Source organism: Gouania willdenowi, chromosome 20 (assembly GCF_900634775.1).
Source record: "Gouania willdenowi chromosome 20, fGouWil2.1, whole genome shotgun sequence".
NCBI classification, from domain to species: domain Eukaryota; kingdom Metazoa; phylum Chordata; class Actinopteri; order Blenniiformes; family Gobiesocidae; genus Gouania; species Gouania willdenowi.
The window spans coordinates 6,655,195-6,678,963 of NC_041063.1; the positions used below are offsets into that span (position 1 = coordinate 6,655,195).

Consider the following 23,769-nt stretch of genomic DNA (forward strand, 5'->3'; position numbering starts at 1 on the left):
CCAGTAAAACCCAAATATCTACTAGTTGTACTAGTACTATCAACATCACACTAGTACCAGTAAAACCCAATTATCTACTAGTTGTACTATTACACTCAACATCACACTAGTCGTACCAGTAAAACCCAAATATTTACTAGTAGTACTAGTACACTCAACATCACACTAGTAGTGCCAGTAAAACCCAAATATCTACTAGTAGTACTAGTACACTCAACATCACACTAGTAGTACCAGTAAAACCCAAATATCTACTAGTAGTACTAGTACACTCAACATCACACTAGTAGTACCAGTAAAACCCAAATATCTACTCGTAGTACTAGTACACTCAACATCACACTAGTTGTACCAGTAAAACCCAAATATCTACTCGTAGTACTAGTAGAGCAGTATGGAAAGTCATTCAGTAATATCAACCATTATCTATTTTTAATCACAGTGAGGCAACAAAAAAGGGATTTTCTGATCCCAGGGCCACATTATCAACATTCATATCAGCATTTAAAATAATGACCAATTAGAGCTTCAATACAGGGAAAAATAATACGTTTGCGTTGTTATTTCATGTGTTTTTGGTGTAATTTATTGTGTTTTTTTTCTTGTTTTTTGTGGTCATTTTATGTTTTCTGTTGTTTTATGTGTTATGAGCCAATTTTTGTTGTCATTTTTGAGACATTTTTTGTGTATTCTTTTTCTGTGTTTTTGTTGTCATTTTTAAATTTGATAATTTGGTGTTTTTTTGTTGTTGTTGGCGTTGTGTGCTTTTGAAGTTATTTTGTGCATTCATGTTGTCTAGACGTATATTTCTCTAATTTCACATGTTTTTACTAAATTTGCGCATTTAGTTCAAGCGTGGCCCATGGGCTGCCAGTTGCCCATGTCTGCTCTACTAGAACTCATATTGGAGTCAAATTTAGGTTTACTAGTGCACTAGTAGACTTTAGGAGTGAAGAAAACTGTCACTAGTTACCATCATATGCTAATAAGGAGGCGGGGAAAGCAAATTCAGGCTTGCCATTGGTTTTCGGAAGTTTTCCAACCAATCAGGGTGGTGGATTTGGTTCTAAGCCCTCCTACTTCATTTGCATTAGGTCTACTAGTACTAGTAGTGAATCTATTGGTTTTACTAGTGCTAAAAGAAAATGTGTGTTTTACTAGTAAAGGTTTTTGGTGCATTAGTAAAACAAAATAATCTACTAGTAGATAATTTTGTGTTACTAGAAGTACTCAAATATTTTACTAGTAAAAACTCAAAGCTTTAGTTCAGTATTTATTATTTATCATTTTACTTTAGTTAGTTTAGTACAATCAAAACCACACTAGTTAGTACTAGTAAAGCCAAAATATTCATGAGTAGAAGTAGTAGAACAAAATACAAATAAATAATGAAATGATGAAATAAAAATAAAATAAATTTAAAAAAATAATAATTATAATAACAACGAAAAAAGATTCACCACGTTTACTAGTAAAGCCTATGGAACGCCGATTGAGCATAAATCTGATATCAGTGATAATAACCATAGTGAATCTCTACTAGTGCTCAGTTTAGCTTTACTTGTATGCAAGTAGACATGGGGGTGGAGAAAGCCAATCCAGGCTTTTGATTTGCTTTAGAAAATATTCCAACCAATCAGGGAGCTGGATTTAGTTAGAATCCCTCCTACTCCCGAGGGATGGGTTAAAATGTAGAGGACAAATTTCATATATGTGTAGCAACATATATATGACCAATAAAGGCAATTTAATTTAATTTAATGGCCTTACTGGTACTACTAGTAAACTAAAAACATGCTACTAGTAATACTACTAGTGAGATTGAGTGTACTAGTAATACTAGTAAAGGTTTTTTGTGCACTAGTGCAAAGGTACTAGTGGACAATTTTGTGTTACTAGTAGTACAAATAGACTTTAAATGCATTACTAGTAAAATCAATCAAAACTTTACTTGTAGTTTAGTCTATTAATATCTTATTGTTTGGTTACATTACTCATGATAAAGTAAGATTTTTGGTAGGAACAACACATTTAAGGAAGGAAATATCAATAATATAATTTAGAAACTTGATCTTCTTCCTCTTTTCTTTTCTATTGCAGGTGTTTAAAGTGTTTACCTTTTCTCCTTTCCCTCCTTTCAGACCACGGACGCCATCAGCACCCTGTTGGACACGCACACGCACACAGTCAGTGCGTACGAAGGATAGAGTGCAGTGTGTAAATTCACAGATAATCACTTAGAGTTCACACCTTGACACCACGTGGTCCTGGGTATCCAATGGGACCCTGAGGACCTGAAGGACCCTGGAGAAAAGAAGATATATTAACTTTATATTACCTCACCACAAGAATTAGGTCTGTGCGTTGCTTCGATTTGCATGTCAAGATATATCCCGATATACATCGCAATATATCGTAATATATCACAATATCAATAATTACAATTTTCACCTTTACAAGTACAAAATAGTATGAATTACAATTTATTTTATTTTTAAAAAGTTTAACTTTTGCTTCTACAACAGATTCTGATTCTGTTAAGTTCATAAATTATTATCATTATTATTATTATTATTATTATTATTATTATTATTTTATTTTTATTTTTTTATTTTTTTTTAAGTAACCACATACATCTATCAAAGTGCCCAGTATGTTTCATGAAAATAAAGTTAAAAGTCATTGAGGATTGAGGTAGTTTAACAAGGTCTGAAGGTGCGTTCACTGACACCTAGTGACCAGGAGTTTACGTGCTATGTTAATGTTAGCACAATTAATTTTTAAAGATTAAAGAAAATGATAAGAATATTTTTTGTATCTATACAATAATCGTGCAGTGAAGTATAGCGATATATCACCGAATAGATTTTCTTTCTTACACCCTTAACCTGAATCACCTAAAGCTACACAAACCATGCTAACTAGCTCAATGCTATCAGGGAAACGTTATTACAGAATATATTTAATTAAACTACAAACACTGTCCAATATCTTCCCTATAACGTGATAATATATATATTTTTAAATCATAAAAGGTAAAAGTTGAGTCAAAGTGAGTTTAAAACACCTACTTGCCCGCCTTTCTCTCCAGGTGGCCCCTCCTTACCAGGGTGGCCCTAAAGAAGAACAAAATACACACATTTATAACAGACACACTCATTTAAATACAGTTAAAACTTTGTGTATTTAGTAGTAGAGTTAGGAGGCAATCTGTAGTATTTAGTGACAAGAAGATGTAGTTTTTCTTCTTCTTCTTCTATAGACTAGAATCAGCAGAGGGGCGTTACTGCCCCCCACAGGTCAGAGGAGGAAGTGTGTAGACAATAACTTGTGCATACTTTATTTGACACTTATAAATATATAAAACTACTGATAAATAAAAAAATAGAACAGACACAGAATTTCAGAAAATCTAATAATTAATGTAACAATTGAAAAGTCAATAAAAGCAAAATTAAATAGAGTAATAAAGTAGAACATAAGGCATGCTTGGAGGAGAATAATGTCCTCCTCAAGATAAAACAAACTCCAATCGCAAATTTAGTTTTCAGGATCTAAAAAATGATAAAAGTTCATAATAATACTAAGGCTTTAAATCACATGTGTGAAACTCAAGGCTTGAGGGCCAAATCCGGCCTTTTAGAGCATCGGCCCGTGGGAGGACGTAAAAATGCAAGAGAAAACACTCGTCTTTGTGTAAATTCCCAAATAATTCAGAAGTCGAAATCTCTGTCCCTTGAAATCTAATGAAACTCGCAATTTTCACGGGCGTTAATCGCGACAACGTTTTAAAACACAATCTAATCCTAGTCGTTGACAGAACACTCCCATCTTCAAAAACTCCTGCAGTTTTTTTTTTTTTTAACAATAACACAAAATCCTCAGTTACACAAAAATTGGTCACATATTTATAGAATTTTGAACAGAAGATCAGCATGAATAGCATGTGTCATTTTTTTGCTTAGACATTGTCATGAAATGTTAAAATCTTTGGCCCATTTTTAAGTCAAATTACTCTCCATTTAGCCTGTGAACAAAAATGCTAAAATCAACTCTTAATGCTAACAAGTATCACCCAAAGGCAGTGGTGGACAGTACATTTAATCAAGTAGTATTTTAGAGTATTTGTGTTGTTTTCGGGCCACAATTCATTCATGAACTACATTTGAAAGACAAATATTCTACTTATTACTAGGGATGTAACAATTCACTCAACTCCCGATACGATTCGATTCACGATACTGGGTTCACGATACGATTCTCACGATTTTTTCATTTACAAAATGGGACTGTAGACAAATTTTTTTTTTGGGAAAAAAACTACAAAATACTGTATTATTTTCCTTTTATTTTTCATTGTCAAAAGAATTCCTTGATAAACTATTCAAAACAATGCAATTTAACTAAAAATAAATCTTGAATTAAATAAATAAAGGAATAATACAAATGAAAATGAAGCCTATTAATTTAAATTCTGGTTCTATAATAAACAATGCAAAACTGCATAATAGTTCTTTTTCTTTTAAAAGTGCAACTGAAAATGTATTTTGTGCCTTAACAATTGGACTTAAAAAAAAAAAAAAAACCGGCATTGCACTGATTTACGTCATATTTGTTTGGACCAGCAGAGGGCGCTGGTAACCCAGTGGTCGGTTGGCATGCAGATATCTTGCAGTGAAGAAGAGATGCTATGCTAGCAGACAGAGCTAAAAGAAAAACGTGACTTTTACAGATATTCAAGTAATATTACAGATATTCTTTCGGTGCTAAAGGGGTAATGAATCATTTATTAACATATTTAAGAGTAGAAGGCAGCCAGAAAGAAAGTATTAGCAGACTCCGCCTGCCGCCTACACTTGTGGATAGCGGTTAAAAAAAGTACTGCGATTCAATTGTCAGAAAATCGATATCAACCGTGATACCTATGAATCGATTTTTAACTGCCTTACGATTAATCGCTACATACTTATTACTCTACTACATTCCTATAGTTACTCTGGTGACTCAGTACTTTTTCTCTCCTGTCAGCTCAGGTTTTTTATTGCTTCAGTTTAAATACTAAAAACTTTTCGTTACCTTCATACGGGACGTATTTTAGACCCACGTAAAGGCTTTTTTTTTTTTTTTTTTTTTTTTTTTTTAAACAAAGCACAAATGTAATGGTGCTAATGTAAAGTCTGGTTAGCTAAACAAAAACATTGAATTTTATTAGTTCTTTAGTAACAGAAATATGTATTTTTTTTTAAATTACTTTCAATACTTGTCATTTTTCATGCACACACACACACACTGACACACTAACGGAGGGATAACACAGATACACAAAGATCTCACAGAAGAGGAGAAAGGTTTGTTCTGTGAACAACCAGGGATTGAACAACTTGACTTTCTCTATCAGTGAGAGAAACAAAGGTCCAACATGAATAATGGAATAATAAAGTCAATCTTAGACAGTCCGTCACATGTCTGTGGATGAACAATGTCCTCACAGGAGGGTTTATTTCACTTATTCTGTGTTTATTTCTAAATAACATATTTTAGATTGTTTTTTAAGGCGGATGCGCGTGTGTGTGCGTGCGTGCGTGTGCGTGTGTGTGTGTGTGTGTGTGTGTGTGTGTGTGTGTGTGTGTGTGTGTGTGTGTGTGTGTGTGTGTGTGTGTGTGTGTGTGTGTGTGTGTGTGTGATGTATTCACATACAGGAGGCCCATCAGCTCCAGGTAATCCAGCCAAACCAGATCTGCCCTGAGGTCCCTGTAAAAGTAGGAGAAAAAATCATTTAAATAAGTGGAAAAAACAACAAACTTTAAAAAGTAAGTCCACCCTAAAATCAGCTGAATACATAAATATATGATCAGGTATGAACAAATGTAGTTTATTGATCCTATTCCCACTCTTCACATTTTAGTTTAAGTATTTAAATGTAGTGTTTTTAGTTGTAAAATGTCAGAGTTACTGCCTTCTATGGGTTGAACGCTGTTACTAAATTGAATTTCACTATTGGCTGAGATTAAATCAGTGATGTCACTAACCGTCACTGTTGGCCCCACCCCTCCTATAAATGATGGAGGAGGGACTAGGTTTCCTCAGTGAGCATTGATTGACAGCACCATGTGGAACTGTGCAGTGCTGCAGGGGTGGGGCCGCATAATCAAGGCATTATTTCCTCCGAGTGGCAGGTCAGCACAAACCTGGGGGTGTAGTTTTACTTTAAATGTAACTACACCCCCAACTATTAGTAGTGCTACTAGTAGAGCTACTAGTAGTGCTAGTAAACAAAAGTTTTGTCTGACTAGTAAAGGTTTTTGGCAACTAATGGTGTATAGGCAATGTTGTGTTCTTAGTAGTAACAAGATATTTTTATTAGTAAAAATTCAAAGATTCACTAAAACATTAATGTATTATCTATCATTTTATTTTAAGCACTACAAGCAGTACTAGTACTAGTGACATTTGGTGTCAGTGGATATTATAGTATATATTACTGAACCTTCGTTTATGGAACAAGTTTAAAACTTATTTTCCTGTAATATTTATTCTCAAAGTGGTCAGCCTGCACTTAAATAATAATAATAATAATAATAATAATAATAATAATAATAACACATTCTATTTATAATGCACTTTACATTTAACACAAATCTCAAAGTGCAACTTTATTATATTACTTATATAGATCTGTTTTCTTATATTCTGTAAGTGATTTGCTAAACTTAATTTCAAGTTGAAAGAAAGTGAATTCAAATATACTTTTTGTGTATTAATTCTATATTAAGTTAATGATTTTCCAAAAATAAATAATATCCAATACAAGTGTCAGTCTGAAGTAGGAAAATGCAATTATTTGCAATTAATTATGGAATATTGTGCGATTAATTATTATTATTATTTTTTTTTTAATGGATTGACAGCCCTAATATTTCTATATATGGTCCTGGTCCATGTTATACACATGACCCTGCTCCAACACATCTGTATTCAATAAAAAGCTACGCGTCACATAAAGGTTTGACGTTAAAATCAAGCAGAACTTTAACTCTTCAGGAACATGAATGAATACATGGACAATGACACACATACACAATAATAAACAATGTCCAATCATTGATGTTGGTGAGTTTGTTCTAAATGACTGATGTTATTGAGCTTTGACTAGTTTAATTGAGTTTTTTACATTTTAATAAATGTGGCAAAACACACCTTTTCTCCAGGAGGACCAATAGGACCTTGAGGACCAGGAAGACCCTAGAGACAAGGAGACAGATGAAAAAAATGTATATTAATAACATATGCACACACACATACACAAACCAGCTCCGAGCTATAAATAATTGAACTAAAGGAATGTTGAACTCTGTGTGTGTGCGTGTGCGTGTGTGCGTGTGTGTGTGTGTGTGTGTGTGTGTGTGCACGTCCACACTTGTAAATTGCATACATGTACAGTAAATATTGTCATTCATACATTGCTGTGTCACTGCTTTTTGTGTGTTCCCCTGTTACTGTGTGTGTGTGTCCATGTGCCTGTGTGTGTCTATATACCGTGCGTGTGTGTGTGTGTGTGTGTGTGTGTGTAGATGTCAGGGTAATTTAAGGTACAGAGGCTTGCTCCTACACGTGTAGAAGCTTTGCAGGAATTCAATCAAACACAAGAACAAGCCCTTCAAACCTTTTTTCCAACGTATACGTATATCGACCTGAAAACACGGAATGTGCTCAAGTTTGGTTGAAGAGAATAAAAGTCATTCTATTCCATGTCAATTCAACACATTTTCGGGACATTAAAAATTGCGATGTTACTAGTGAAAACCTAATAAACATTAAATGATTATAAGACACAGAGGCAAAGCTACAACAGCCTCATGTGAAAAAAAAATTCCAATATTTGGGAATGGTAACCTAAAGGTGGGGTCCAAAATAAGTCATATGAAGAAAAATTGTTTTACATCCCAAGAAAGAGTAACCTTTATACCATAAATCCTTAAAACAGATCAGATTTTTTCTTACATTCCCACATGCAGTTATGGGTCAATGAAAATAGTAAAAAAAAAAAAAAGTATTTTTTCTCCTTTTCAGAGCGTGTCACCCAAGAACCAATGTATATATATGACTAATCACTAGTTATGTGAACAGTCTATGTTGCTGATCAAATTACAGGGAGCTGAGGCATATGCTAAGTTGTTTACTGATGGACCAAACATGTTCCCTGACAAACTTATTTACTATTTTAATAGCTGGCATGTCCACCAGAGAGGATGTATAGTAGATATTTTGTATATTCTAAGAGAGTAGGAGGAGCTATATTACTATACCATATTTCAGTTTCCTGTGATGTAGTTCCTGAGATATTGGAAGCTGAAAATGGAAGTAAAATAAGGACACACCCCCCTCACTAAACTGTCCATTTCTCAAAAAGTATTCATCAAATCAAACTAAAACATTAAAGTGTGACTATTGAATAATTAGGACAATTTCAGATTTTTTTAGATCAAAGTGCATGGACCATTTGTTGAAATGACATGGAATGTCCCAGAAGCAAGAAGATATCTTAAAAATGTTAATTTTACCAACGCTGTAAGAAGAGAAACCGTTGGCTCTGACTGTGAGAATGTTTTCAATTTGTTATTTACATTTTCTATTAAATGTAACATTCTTTGATAACACAAACCTCTACTAGTGTTTATTCTATTTCATTGGGAGTGTTTTTTTTCCTGACCTGGGTTCCAGGGATCCCCTGTTGACCTGGAGGACCCGGTTCTCCTTGTGGTCCCTGCAGAAGATGAGAAAAAAGACAACATCACTGTCAGTCATTTTTCCTTATATATGTTATACTTGGTTCTACGGAAGCATATTGCATTCACTTAGAGCATGGGTCTGCAACCTTTACTCTCAAAAGAGCCATTTTGCCTCATCTCACCTGAAATAAAGTCCTTCCGGAGCCGAAAAAAAAAACCTTTTCAATGAAGACAACATAGTGGATAAAATTCTATACAGTTAAAATTATATTGGATAATGTTATGTGAAAATATCTATTTTTTAGACAATGTATTTGAAGGGCTACAAAAAATAACAAATTTCTTGCCACATATCAAGCATGCATATTAAGCTGTTGGCGGTTAAATTAATCTGTCCCCACACAATTAAAATGTATATTTACATCCAGAATAGTCTTTTAGTTGATTTAGTTATTTTACCTGGGATTTAAAACTTAAGGTGCAGAGAAAGTTAATGGTCTGTAGATGTTTCAGGAGGTGAAGTAGGAAGGTGGCAGTTATTGCACAATGTGATTTATTTTTAGGTTGACAAATCATTATATCGTGATTTTATTTGGTGTCAAAATCATTAATCAATTATACCCTCTGTAAGAAAATAATTTTTCATTTCAATAGTTTTGAAAGCTATCGGGAGCCATTGCAAAAGAGTCAAAGAGCCACATGAGGCTCCAGAGCCGCAGGTTGCAGACCCCCGACTTAGAGGGAAAAAAAATCAGTTTTTCTGAATAATTGATTTTTTTGGTTAGTTTTTTTTGGCCAATTTTTTGGACAAATTCTTTTTTTCTGTTTTTCAGACAATTTTTTCTGTTTTTCACACTATTTTTTTTTTCAGTTTTTCACACAAATTTTTTTCAGTTTTTCAGACTATTTTTTTTTTTCTGTTTTCCACACAATTTTGTTTTCAGTTTTTCAGTGTACTTTTTCAGTTTTTCACAATTATCAAGATGCTTGAAAATCCCATGAGAACAAATGCATCATTTTATATCCATGGAACCTGCCATATCTGTCCAACTGATCCTGGAGAAATGTTGCTGTGTCCCACCGTTCTTTCCTTCTGAACAACCACAGTGACAACTGTCTCCCAGTGTCTTAAAAACCAAGTTCAAAGTACATTTTTATCAAATGAAACAAGCCAGCCAACTTTGGAACTCAACCTCTACGCTCAAAAAAAAAAAGAGTCCAAAAAATAGGAAAACTAAATTGCACGAAAAACAGAAAAGAATTAGTCCAAAAAAGCAGAAAAAATGTGCATGAAAAACAGAAGAGTAAAAAAATTGTCCAAAAAACAAACCAAAAAAATAAATTACACAGAAAAAACTTTTTTTTTCCAAGTGAATGCAATAGGCTTCCGTATGTTTCACTTCAAATCCTGCAGAAATGTTTGACAGTATCATGTACTCAATGCACTATAAGTAAGACACCTTAAAACACAAAGTCAACGCTACCATGGCAACCATCAGAAGCCTTTAATCTCATCAAACGAGCATGAGGTATGTGATTGGAGCACTTTTTTGAGTAATCACTACGTCAGAGTTATTCAATCATATCAACCTCCACAAGCCTGAACTAAACACTGAGTGAAATCTGAGGGAATGACATTGATATTGAATGGCCTTGATATTGAAAGGTCTTGATATTGAATGAGTTTGATAAATGCGCACCATGTTTCCTTTGGGGCCTGGAGGTCCGTCGACTCCAGCAACACCCTGTGGGGCACAGATAAAAAGAAAGGAATAAAGAAAGTGTCACCCAGTGATGTAGACAAATGAAAGGAGTGAAAGGAGGTGATGTACATACGGGGGATCCAGGGGGTCCAGGAGGACCACGTGGCCCCAGCAAACCTCGAGGACCCTAAAAAGAAAGAAAAGAGCTCAGATTCACTGATAAATAAATAAAAAAAACATTAAAGACACGACTACAAAAATCCAGCTGGTGGTTGGATGATGTGAATATCAATAAAAGATAAAAAGTGTCTCACACTCTCTCCAGCCAATCCTCTGGGTCCGATCTCTCCATCCTCGCCCTGAGAACAAGAGGACAGACAAAAGTAAACGATAATGATCTGAGTCTCAGTAGAAAACCAACAACTAAACTCTGAGATAAAAAAAAACCTCACATTTTATATAATGAAGCAAAATGAGATCTTTGTAAAGCACTGATCTTAAGGTGTCACTAGACAAAGTTCAAACATAAGCAACTGGTGGCACGGGGGCCACATGCGGCCCTCGGTCTATTGACTCCAAAAAATACACAAAATTACAAAAAAATACACAAAGAACATAAAATGACTCAACAAACATACAAAGTTACGGTGAAATACAAAAAAGACAACAATAAAGGAAACAAGATGACATAATATGCCAAAATATACCAAAGGACAATAAACAAAAATGAAAATACACAAAATGAAAGAAAAATATAGAAAATGAGTGAAAAATACACTGTTTTGTTTTGTAAATATAGAAATTGACTCAGAAAACTAACATAGTTACAGAGAAATAGTTCATACGCAAAAGACAACAATAAAAGACACAAGACAACTTCAAATGAATAACAGAAGAATACACAGCAAAACACACAAATTGACTCAAAAAACATACAAAGTTACAGAGAAATAGTGAATACAGAAAAGACAAATTGACAGAAAAATATGCATAAAATAGCAAAAATACACACAAAAAATTTACTCAAATAACTGACAAAGTTACAGAGAAATAGTAAATATGCAAAAGACAGAAATAAAACATGCAAGACGACTAAAAACGAATAACAGAAAAATATACCAAACAGTAGAAATGTAAGAAACTTTTTTCCACAATAAACAATAATCAATCGATTGATTGTGTTCCTCATGTACTTTTTTAAAATGAGTTAAATAAGTGTTTTTTCAGACAAAACTGACATGGGTTTGGTCAGGATGGCCAACGCTTTTGTTCACGTTTTATTTTGACAGATCGCAGCAGAAGGTGTGTGTCCGTGTAGTGTGTGTGTGTGTGTGTTCTCAGTGCCTCCCCAGGTGCTGCTGCAGCCCTCAGGCTGATGATCTACTGCTGATAAAGCAAACAAGCAGTGGTTAAAATAAAGAGGAAGTACTTACTCTCTGACCGTCCTCTCCAGGAGCACCTGTGGGTCCCATTGGCCCCGGCTCCCCCTGAGGAGAAGAGTTAAGAAATAAGACAACGCCATAAACACAAAGACAATCCCCATGTTTCACTTTTCATCCCTTAAACTTGTTTGTTTGTTTGTCGTCTGGGCACCACGAGATTAAACTCGTAATATTTTGAGAATACAGTCATAATCTTATGAGAATAAAAAAGAAATACAAACAGGTCACAGCGTGCGTTATGGAGAATGTGGAATATTTAGTGAGATTATTATTGACCTTAGGTGAAATAATAATCAATCGTCACCACTGTTATGACTTTAAGGACTTTAAAGACACTTTGCAGATGTTTGCATTTGTTCCGACCAAAGAACCACATGATTTGGAGCTAATAGCCTCTTTTATTGTGGAGGAGGACGGGGGTGGAAGTGGTCGACTTCAGGGATATCGTCGTTAGTTGTGTTCACTTCAACAAGGAATTCTTCATTCTCATAAAATTACGACTCTATTCTCAAAATATTATGACTTTAATCTAATAAAATTATTCCATTCTCATAAGATGTAATATTATTACAACTTTCATTTGGTAGTGCTCATATTCCCTTTTATTTTAATGTGGCCCTAATGCGCTGTTGTAATTTATTTATTTTTCATTTAACAGGGACAAATCCATCGCTTCATAGGACATACAACACATGTGTCAAACTCAAGGCCCGGGGGCCAAATCTGTCCCTTTAGAGCATCAATTTCGGCCTGCATGAGAAAGTAAAAATGACAGAAATAAACAGGACATTTTGTAGATTACCACTTAATTCAGTTGTAGATATCTCAGTCCCTCCAAATACAAACATTCAATTAAAATCCACAATATTTGCAGAGCTCAGTTTTCCAGTTCTTATATCACATGATGGCAGTCATTTTTAATCTAAAATTTTTGAAAGAACTTTCAATGTTTCCAAAATCTGGTAAATTTTCCTCAAATTGTTCCACAAAATGTCCCTAAATTCGCAACATCAGGTAAATTTAAGTGAAGATCCTGCAGGAACTGATATACTCACATACTTTATCATTTATACAGTGTGTTATTTATACGTGGAAGTGCAAAATTAATGTTTATCTTTTTCTTTCAGACCCAGTCAAGCTCAAACTGGGCCGTATTTGCCCCCGAACTAAATTGAGTTTGAAACCCCTGACATACAACGTAAATGCCATCCCTGGTTAGGGTTCCACATTAAAAAAAAAGTAACAAAGAAGTTAGTTAAATTCTACAACCAACAAAACACACATATAAAAGTATACAGTACAAAACGTCACTTCAACAGCTGTATTTTTAATAGAATAAGTTTATCTTTTGGATTGACAGAAGGTTAACTTTTGGTTTTGTGCATTTTTTAAAAATCATTATTACTTCCAATATTTCAAACTGGCATAATCTACTCATTTTCGGCAAAGAAACAAAAAAAAAAAACCTTACAAAAATCCAAATAACCACCTTGTAATCACTACAGATGATGTCATATGCATAAAAATACACAAATTCAGAAGTTAACCCTTAAAGAAGCACTGATAAAGTACCATACATTCCATCATATTTACTGGTATATACTTCTATATCACAGCTGAGTATGAGTGGATGATTTTGTGGATGTGAACGAGGACCTCACCCTGTGTCCTTTTTCACCAGGAAGACCAGGAAGTCCATCAAATCCTCTGTCCCCCTGCAATAAAACAAGTAGAATTAGTTTAAGTTAGAGTCCCGCACATGTGTGTGTGTGTTAATATGTGTGTGTGTGTGTGTGTGTGAGGGCATTCGTACCTTGGAACCTGACTCTCCGGGCATTCCTCGGGCACCGTCCGCTCCAGCTCGACCCTTCAAAACAAAAGAAAGAAAAGCAATGCGATGACCACAGGGTAAAAAAAAAAAAAGAGTTCATATCATAGCTAAAGCAGATCTGGAGTTGGAGAAAATCCCTGCGTGTTCAGGATAATTAGGTGTTTTTTGGTTGTTTGTTTGTTCTGCTTCAGTGTTAGAGCTCTAATCCTCTTATTCTCACTGTGCTGTGCACACTGCTGTAAACCGCTTTGTGGCTTTGTTAAGAAAACAGAAAATAATTAGAAAACTTACACTGTGTGGATGGTTTCTGCTGTAAAAGCATTGATCAAAATAATAATAATAATAATACTAATTCTTAATATAATAAAAAGTAAGAGTAAAAATAATAATAAATCAAAGCTGCAAGCAGCGATGAACGGGCCCTCACAACCACACGCATGTCGGGACGTGGCACACGTTGAGGTGTGTTGCATGTCAGGGTGTGGCAGAAGTGTTGAGACGTAGCTGACCATTTTCAAGGATTATATCACAAACTTTCCTGCAATGTTCTGTGGAAATAGAATGCATATGATTTAATTTATCAATAGGTGGCACTATGACTATGAATGACAGAAATGAAAGCTGCTATAATGAATTAGCATCTACTTAGCTCTACAAACTTCCATAATTGTTGCACATCATCCAAGTGAAAAGGCTGCTAAGAGGAATATTTACATCTATAAAGATTTAACTTTATTGTCAAGATTGTTTTATAACACAACCAGATAAACATGTATATTTAAAATAAAAATATGAATGTGTGAAGTACTTTAACAGTGCAGTGTTGGATGTCAGAATTTTGCAGAAGTTCCACAGTGATGATGTCATCTGTTCCAGCTGGGAACAAATACAATTTTCAAGGAGGCGCTATTGAATCATTTTGCCATTCACGTGGCCAATTCCTCCAAAATATCACATTTTTCGCCAGACCTACTGTGTTGAAATTGTCATGAGTTTTTGAACATGTTTAGGCCCTGAAAAATGCGATTACTTTTTTGTAAGAATAATAATAATAAAAAAGAGATGCATTACAATAGGGTCCTATGCAATAATAATCATACATCTAGATAGAGATAATCTTGCAGTTAAAAGTTGATGATATTATTGGCTGATATTTGCCATAAAATGTAATATCAAGTGACATCAGCATCAGTCAGTGACGTGCCATCAGGGTAGGCAAGGTAGGCAATGCCTACCCAAGGGTGAATTGATATTTTGATTATTTGTTTTATTTATAATATATTTATAAATTATTTATTTTTCCATTTCCAATAGCCTACAGTACCTAGAAGTTTGAAATTGTCTGCATTTTGTGCTTTTCATAGCCCAAATTACTAAACAGTGCTATTTCCTGTAACAGCTGCACAGTCTCACTCCGCTGTAAGGCAGAGGGAGGCCACGCCCCCTCCCAAAGGCAGTTGCTCCTCTGCCTCCGTTCCCATTGCGTGTTTTTACGTGTTCGCGCATGCGCAGTCAGGTCCCCAAGATGACAACCATTTACGTCCAAAGGCAGCGTAGAGAGCTGCCTTTCGACGTAACCGCACTATGCTAAATGCTATACCTAAGTTCACAGTACATTAGTGAATAGATGCCATGTGACCGCTGCTGCTACGTTCTCTAGCTAGAGGGTGGGGTAACACTACAGTCAGGATGACAGTGCTAGAGATGATGTTTTGAGGAAAAATGACAGCTTTTAAAAGATGGAGACCAACACATGAGCTATCAGACCTTCAGCAAAGGTAAGGTCAGAACATGTTTCATACTTTTCACAGTGAATGATACAAAAGGAAGGATTGGCTTTGTGGATGCTCCTCACTGAGGCTGTTCTAAGTTGTTGTCTTTTTCTCCGTGTTTCTGTGTTTCCAACACAAACAACGGATGTGCTGCCGTGTCATGAGATATTTCTTGTTGGGAGAGTATGGAGGCTATATTAAATAATTGTTTATGTTTCTTTAATGGTGTTTATGATGTTGATTTTGTTAGATGGCTAAACACTTGTTCATGTGGATCTTATTGGGTTTTTCTTTCTTATTATGAATTTTATATTTTGATAAGCGCATTGAGATGACTTTGTTGGAAATTGCTTTATACAAATAAAATGTATTTGAATTGAATTAACACTTGCCAGCAGAAACATATGAAACTGTCATTGGTGGTCTCGATTTGCAACGTGCCTACCCAACCCTAGTGGTTACGGCACGTCACTGGCATCAGTTATATACTATACTATAATTATTTTCACTTAATGGAAGCTGAATTATTGTTGTTAGTTTAGCACAGATTATAGATAAAAAATAATATAGATAATAGTAATAATAGAAGAAAATAATAATAATAATTATAAAAAAATATTAAAAATGTGAAAATATAAAATAATAATAATAATAATAATAATAATAATAATAATAATAATAATAATAAACTGATCACAAATAAATAAATAAATAAATAAATAATATTAGTAAAACCAATAAAAGAAAAAAACAATGTAAGTCTTGTAGATGATCTTGCAGTAAAACAAATTGATATTATTAGCTGATATTTGCCATAAAAATATACTTCTTCCATAACTGAAGCTGAATTATATGTTTTTTTTGTTTATCACAGCTTATGTTTATTTTCTTAAATACATGGAGATGGGCATCACAATAAAATCAGGTAGAACTTACATGAGAAAGATATAATAATAATGTGAGTGGGTTTGATGTATTTATTGTTAGCGCTTAAAATAGGAAAATACAAGTTTTGCCAATATTGGCAACATTTTTATAAATCTATTGAAGTTACATTAAAACATTGGAAGAAAACACGCTGAAAAAGAGACATTTTTACATTTTCTGAAATAAAATTGCTGAAGTATTTACTACTGTTTCATTTTACTTTATTTCCAGATGTGATTACGACCAGTTTAATGTGATATTGATTCGTGTCACTCTGTCCAAAGCACGACGCCCTACTTTCATATATAATTTGGGAGTTTTTAGGCAGATTAGCAAAAGCACATTAAGCCACCTCTTAATCATTTGTTTGTTGAAGGCAAAATAAGAAAGTTTAAGCCTCTCAGCATCTGAGGAGTGACCACCAACGGGCACACAATACGAAACGCTAATAAAACAAGCCCACTCTTAAAAAACACACTAATAAAACATGAAGTCCACTCTCACCCTCTTTCCAGATTTTCCAGCAGGTCCTGCAGGTCCCTGCATGCCTCGTGGACCCTGTAGAGACACACACACACACACACACACAGACACACACACACACAAATACATCTCAAGACCGACCATCTCCAGGTTCTCCATCATCTGTGGGTTCATTCGTCATCCTCACCTGTGGACCTGGGTCTCCACTTTCCCCTTTCAGCCCAGCAGAACCAGGCTGACCCTGAAGAGAGAGACGACAAAGCAACACGATCAGCACAAAAACACTTTGTCTGAAAACAAAAGACATCCTGCAAAAGGTCGTCAGCAGGTGGCGATGTTTGGTTTGCTACAGTCGGAGTTTAGACCTAAACTTTAACATTGACTCATTAGGATGAGCGAGGGTTTCTTTATTGTGTTCATATGTGCACAGGTACAAACATATCCCTGGGGGGCAGCACAGGTGGAGCATTTGGGGAAACGACGGCGCCGCTGGTGAGGTGGTGAATTCAAGCCAGATTCGTCTCCTGCATTTAATGTCGTCTTATATCGGAGGTATAAATCTACGTGAACATAAATAGCCAAACCTGCAGTCTTCTGTGTTCCTTTAGTTAGCCATTAGCTGCACGTAAGCTAATATGTTCACAATCAATGAATGCATGACGTAAAAAGTTTTTTATCCACCGTTGGTACGTTCAAATCTGAGCGTACGGCGTGTGTATGACCAAATTCACACACGCTTCGGTATTTATCAATTTTGACGTGATTGTACGCTACGAGCAGCAGCAAAATGTGACTGAGACTGAAAATTATTATTAAACAAACCTCAGCTATCATTGGAGCATAAGCAGACACACATTCAGAACAGATCTAAACACATTACTAAATCAAAATAAACAAAATAAAATTCATGAGGAGTGCACACACACGGGACGCAGTGCTGCTTCTGCTGTGATGGACCTTGGGAACACTGCTGTGTATCATAAAATGTAAAGTATACCTTAAACTTCATCAGTAAAATGATGAATTATAGGTGAACGTGGCTCAAGGCACAATAAACACAGTTAAGGGACAACATTTACTAATTTTAAGGCTTTTTTTAAGTGTTTCGTTAATTTATTTTAATGTGTTATTGTATTGCCCCAGCATGTGAACAACTGATGCTGATATGAACACTATATTTCCGTGTCTGTCTCAAGGATTTCTGCTGTAAAGTTGTAAGCAGCGCGCACAGGGGGGCAGACGTCGCCTATGATACGGTGGCCCCACAGGGATAAAAGCACAGCAAGCAGCAAAACGCTGCAAACACACCTTTCGCTCCACCTCAGATGTGAGGATTTTCTTTATTTTCTTGCCATTGTTTGCTTGACTTCAGTGGGCGGAGCCTCCAAACTAGGAACATTTAAGGGCGTAACGTGTAAATGACGATAGAATTTAGCCAGCGCATCTATCAACACCTGATCACGTTGGTCCTGTCGTACGACACAATGTGAACTCAGATTTGCACCTGTTTTCACGCAAGGTTGATAACTGAGAGCCAATCAATCTACAATCTGAAAATTTACAGCATCAAGATATGATTTATTTATCCTGACACAGCATTAATTAGTGATGTCACTACCGTGAACACCAAATATATCATATACATTTTTCTGGCTTCCATTATTCACAAACTTCCTCTTCATGCTGAAATTCCTTTTCCTTGTTTTTCTCGCCGTGATGAAGCATAAAATCCCATTGATCAGCAGCTCGTTTAGATGCAAAAAAAACAACAAAAAAAAAAAACATATAATGAGCTCTTTTGACCATATATGGTAGAATGTGGGTGTGTCGAGTGTGGGACACGAGATGAAATCACCTGTGGAAACTTCATGGTGGGCTGTGATTATTAAAGGAAGAGTGCGTGCAGGTGAACTCAGCACGTATTTTAGAAATCTGAATAGTTTTTGAAAATTTTCAGATTTTCAGCGCATCCACACTTTTAGTACGGATCCTACGCAATGTTTTATAAATTATGCTCCAGGGCTTGGACTGACAACATTGTAGTTGTGCAGTTAAGTAGTCGTTAGTTCCTCAAGTATTAGTTTAAAAAATCTGTTTTCCGTGATTTCGATAAACAGAGCGTAACTCCCAATAAATTCTTCTTATTTTTAGGATAAACTTGCTCGATTTGAATTACATTTCAAAAGTTTGAATAAAGAAATTAGCATCTCTAAATTATTTTATTTTTTCAAACATAAAAACTGGAGAAAAAAGGGGGTAACAAAGCTTATATTTAGAGGCCGTTGCATAATTTTCAATTGCAAAATGCTCCACTAAGACCTTTTAAATAGTTAAGACAGTGCACCAGGCACAAGCTCAATGTGTTTTTATAGCATTTACATTTCATCATGCTCAAGTGATTTACACAGTTGATGCTGAGAGCCAAAAAAATTAAAAATAAACACACAGGCTGAACCACACACTCGCACTCGCTCAAATCCAAGAGATCCAACACACAAAAACAACATACAACATCATAAATATTCACATATGGTAAACATATACAGTACGTATTAATAATCCTAAACAATATAACCAAAAAATGTGATACTTTTTAGTTTTTTTCAGATTTTAGCTTCCTTTTGCCAATAAATGTCCCCTTTTTCGTAATTTCTGTCCACTTTTGCAAGTTCTTATTGACACTTTTATCCAATTTTTGTCCCTTCTTTAACCATTTTTTTTGCCCTTTTTAATTCAAATTAGCTCCTTTTTCCCATTAAATAACACTTGTTTCCTTTTTCCCTACATTTTGCCTATTTTTGTTCCACATTTTTCACTAGTGTTGGCCACATTTTGCTCTACCTTTTTTCCACTAAATAACTTCTGTTTCCTCTTTTTTGTAAAAATGTTTTGCCACTCTGCTTCTGGCCCATTTTTGTCACTTTTCACTCTTTTCTTGTCACGTTTCTGCCACTGAACATTTTTTGCCACCTTTTTGTCATTTTACTTACACTTTACTCATTGCTGTTAACTCTGTGTTTACCTTTGTCAAATGGCTGGCTGTGATTGGCTTGATCACCATTCAATTAATCTATAACTGGACCAATACGTTTTCAACAACAAATCCCTCTGTAAATGTGAGGGTGATGAAATTTAGTTTTTATGAAAGCGCGGGTGTCACATCCCCCGCAATCCCAACGGGTGAGACATGCCTGCCTGTAGTCCACAATGGAGAGTAATTAAAGACCAAAAATTACTGTACTGGGGAGCAAAACCATAAGGCACTGAGAGCAGATGTCTGTTGGGGAGGAGCCTATTTTATGCATTTTCTATTGCGTAATGTGGGTTCTGTGGAGGACTTTGTATTGAATTAGCTGAAAGTGTGTGTTTTTTTGTCATCTTAAAAGTATTACAACACATTTCTGTCCAGAAATTGGTATTGGTGGTGATTGAAAGAGATTTTTTTAATATACTGTATATAACCAGTTCTGGAGGTTGTAAAGTAACTGGATCTACTGGAGTGTTTTTTCTTGATTGTCTCTGTTACTTGCAAGTACTGTAGAACAGTGGTTCTTAAACTTTTTTAAGAACCACTTTTTTTCTTATTTCTGAATCCAAGTAGCCACTTTGTCAAACAACATTTTGCTTAGAAAACTATTTAAAAACAACTATAGATCAAAATGATGGAATAAACGAGTGATAACACACATCTTAAAGAATCTCATTTTGTAAATAAGTGGAAAGAAACAGTATTTAGTGCAGTGATTCCCAACCTTTTTTGGATTGTGCCCCATTTTGAGATTAAGATTATTTTACTAGAATTAGTTTTTAATCATGTTCGAGCTCAAATATTTTTTTTTACTGCATTCTAGTTGAACTAGATTTATATTTTACAACGTAAAGGTATAGAGATACAGTTGTTTGAGATTGTGTTGTTTAAAAAAAAAAAATGAAAAAAAAAAGGAATAATAATTAAAAAAAATAAATAAATAAATCTGTTTACATTTTTTCAGAAATTTCAAGCGACAAAATTTAAAATCCATGCAACCCCACATGGGGTCCCGACCCTATGGTTGAAAATCACTGATTTAGTGGCTCCTGAATGGATTTATTTGTATAGTTTTCATCATTTCCAGTCATCTCACACCTGTGGTGGAACCAAGACTCACACTTTATTTGTTAAATTTCCACTCTCTGTCTGTAGTGCCATAGCGTACCCCTTGGAGTACCCGTATCACCATTTTGAGATGTCATGTCATTTTGGAATAGGTCTTGGAGAGGTCTGTGGTTTTTTTTTTTGTCATCTTAAAAGTATTACAACAAATTTCTGTCCAGAAATTGGTATTGGTAACACTTTTAAATTCTAATTCCTTAAAACAAAGACTCACCACTGGTCCAGATCTTCCAGTCAATCCCATTGGTCCTGGGGGTCCCCTCATGGCTAGCTGTGGGTCAGAAACACAGTCCAGACACTTAAATACACCACATAAATGTGTCTAAACATTATCTAATGATGCACAAATCAATTTGGCTTTGTTGTGCTTATTTGAGACTAAATGGATTCACAGGGTTGGGGTCAATTACATTTTTCAGTTACAATTACGTTTTCAATTACCTATGTTCAATTGCAATTCAATTACGAGTACAGTGACCAACCTTTTTTCCAATTACAAGTTAATTACAATTGTTTTTATCCTCAGAAAGTCAATTTCAATTATGTTCTCGATTACTAAAGTGCAGTTACAATTAATCACAATTACTGAGCCTGAAATAAATAACCTAATAAAAGTTAACCTTCCTCTTGTGTTAGCTTTCTGTTAGCATCTCTTATGATAACAGGTCCTAAATCAGCTGTAAAATACACTAAACACCAATATCTATTATCTAATTTATTTCCTAGCTCTTGGTTACCTTGTTTGGCTTCCTAATCAATGAAAATATAGGTTTTAATATTTTTAGTGTGGGCGTCTGAGCCTGTTTTGTGTCATTACACCCCCAGATTTTTTTTTAGACGGTAAAATGTGGGAAAGCTTGATATGAAACACATTTTAATAATTGTTAACTACAAGTCAGTAGAACTGAACAAAGACCAGTAGCATGGTTCCACAGTTGTGTGTTAAATTATAATTGATTATTATAGATTTATAGAGTTTTTTACAATTATAATTGACCCCAAAACTGGTTGTATGTAAATCTCTCTCCCTGCAGTAGTGTTGGAATATAAATCCAAGTGTTTGCCTCCCACAGCTTCATCCTCCACCTGTTGCTCAGCCCCCCCACAGTATTTTTAACACCCCTACCCCCCCCATCCACCTGCTTAAAGAGGTCAGTGAACGTCTCTTTTTAACCCTGAAAGGCCAAACCCAGCACATCCCATCATCTCCTACAGCTGTGTGTAGAAAGCAGGGTGTGTGTGTGCTGTGCTTTCCCCAGCCTTAGTGCCTTAGTGCTTTTGAGCCTGACTCGTACAGATTGGTACTGTCGCATACTCACTCTGGCCTGTGAGAGGATGGCCTGAGCCTGGGCTTCCTGAGCTGAAACTACAGGACCTTTCTCACCGTCACCTCCAAACCGGAACTGTTTCACACACAAACACAAAGCAGGTGGATTTATCATTGAATATCTAAAGCAGCGGTTCCCAAACTGGGGCACGCACCCTAGGCGGGGGCGCAAGGGGCGCAGGCGCTAGAATGGCCTTGCTGAATTAAAATTAAAAAAAATCTGGGCACTAAAAATTTAGTCATAATAATTTGAGAATAAATTTGTAATTTTACGAGAAATAAAGTCGTATCTTAATAAAATCGTAAATTTAAGAGATCAAAGTCATAATATTTCAGGATTACAGTCATAACATTTTGAGAATAAAGTTTTAATTTTATAAGAATAAAGTCATCATTTTATAAGATTAAAGACATAATATTTCAAGTTTAACTTTGTAATATTTTGAAATTAAAGTCACAATATTTTGAGAAAAAAGTTATTAGTAATTTTTTGAGAATAAAGTTGTAATTTTATGAGAATAAAGTCGCAATATTTCAGGATTAAAGTCGTAATATTTCAAGAATAAAGTTGTAATTTTATGAGAATAAAATCATAATTTCATAAGATGAAAGTCAATATATTTGAAGAATAAAATCATAATTTCATGAGATCAAAGTCATAATATTTCAAGATTAACGTTGTAATATTTTGAGATTAAAGTTGTAAGATTTTCGGATTACAGTCGTAATATTCCAAGAATAAAGTTGTAAAATTTTCGGATTACAGTTGTAATATTCCAAGAATAAAGTTGTAATTTTATGAGATTAAAGTCGTAATATTTCAAAATGAAAGTCATAATATTAGATTAACGTCGTAATATTTTGAGATTGAAAACCAAACATAATGTGTGTGTTGTGGTCAATCGTGCGTTATGGATAATGTGGAACATTTAGTGCATTTAGAGTTTTTAATTCTTCAAAAGTTTGGGAACCACTGATTTAAAGGAACATTGGTTTGTTACATGATAATGATGTGTCTGATGGACCTGCTCTTACCGGCAGCATCAACATGGTACCAGGAGGTCCTGGTAAACCATCAGCACCAGGCAGACCAGGGCGTCCTGGACCACCCTGTAACACACACACACGCACACACGCACACACACACACACACACAGGAAAAACAAAAATGAGACAAAAATAAATCACTCAGCAGCATTAATAATAAAAAATTAGAAGAGGATCAAAAACTGTGTCAATCTGAAAATACTTTTGTTCCAAAAAATAATAAGAGTGTGAACCACTCTATAATAATACCTCCATTGGTTAAACCATAAACTAAACTCCCGACAGTGGAAAGGAACGCTCTCAGTTTATATCCAGGTTTAAAATGTCCAAGTAAATTGTTCGTCCAGTCAGAAAA

The 23,769-nt window shown here is 35.0% G+C and overlaps 1 protein-coding gene across 3 annotated transcripts in view; it reads right to left on the minus strand.

The window, feature by feature from the left end:
* col11a1a (collagen, type XI, alpha 1a) overlaps window positions 1–23,769 on the minus strand; it is a 145,345-nt gene that overhangs the window by 63,102 nt on the left and 58,474 nt on the right. For all 3 annotated transcript variants that reach the window (XM_028477294.1, XM_028477293.1, XM_028477295.1), the window contains 17 exons: window positions 23,403–23,477; window positions 22,360–22,443; window positions 21,255–21,311; window positions 17,075–17,128; window positions 16,909–16,962; window positions 13,688–13,741; window positions 13,536–13,589; window positions 11,866–11,919; window positions 10,747–10,791; window positions 10,566–10,619; window positions 10,430–10,474; window positions 8,711–8,764; window positions 7,198–7,242; window positions 5,698–5,751; window positions 3,072–3,116; window positions 2,251–2,304; window positions 2,118–2,162 (listed from right to left, as the gene is read on the minus strand). In XM_028477294.1, the coding sequence (XP_028333095.1) occupies window positions 2,118–2,162; window positions 2,251–2,304; window positions 3,072–3,116; window positions 5,698–5,751; window positions 7,198–7,242; window positions 8,711–8,764; window positions 10,430–10,474; window positions 10,566–10,619; window positions 10,747–10,791; window positions 11,866–11,919; window positions 13,536–13,589; window positions 13,688–13,741; window positions 16,909–16,962; window positions 17,075–17,128; window positions 21,255–21,311; window positions 22,360–22,443; window positions 23,403–23,477 (927 nt within the window). The remainder of the gene's footprint in view (window positions 1–2,117; window positions 2,163–2,250; window positions 2,305–3,071; window positions 3,117–5,697; window positions 5,752–7,197; window positions 7,243–8,710; window positions 8,765–10,429; window positions 10,475–10,565; window positions 10,620–10,746; window positions 10,792–11,865; window positions 11,920–13,535; window positions 13,590–13,687; window positions 13,742–16,908; window positions 16,963–17,074; window positions 17,129–21,254; window positions 21,312–22,359; window positions 22,444–23,402; window positions 23,478–23,769) is intronic.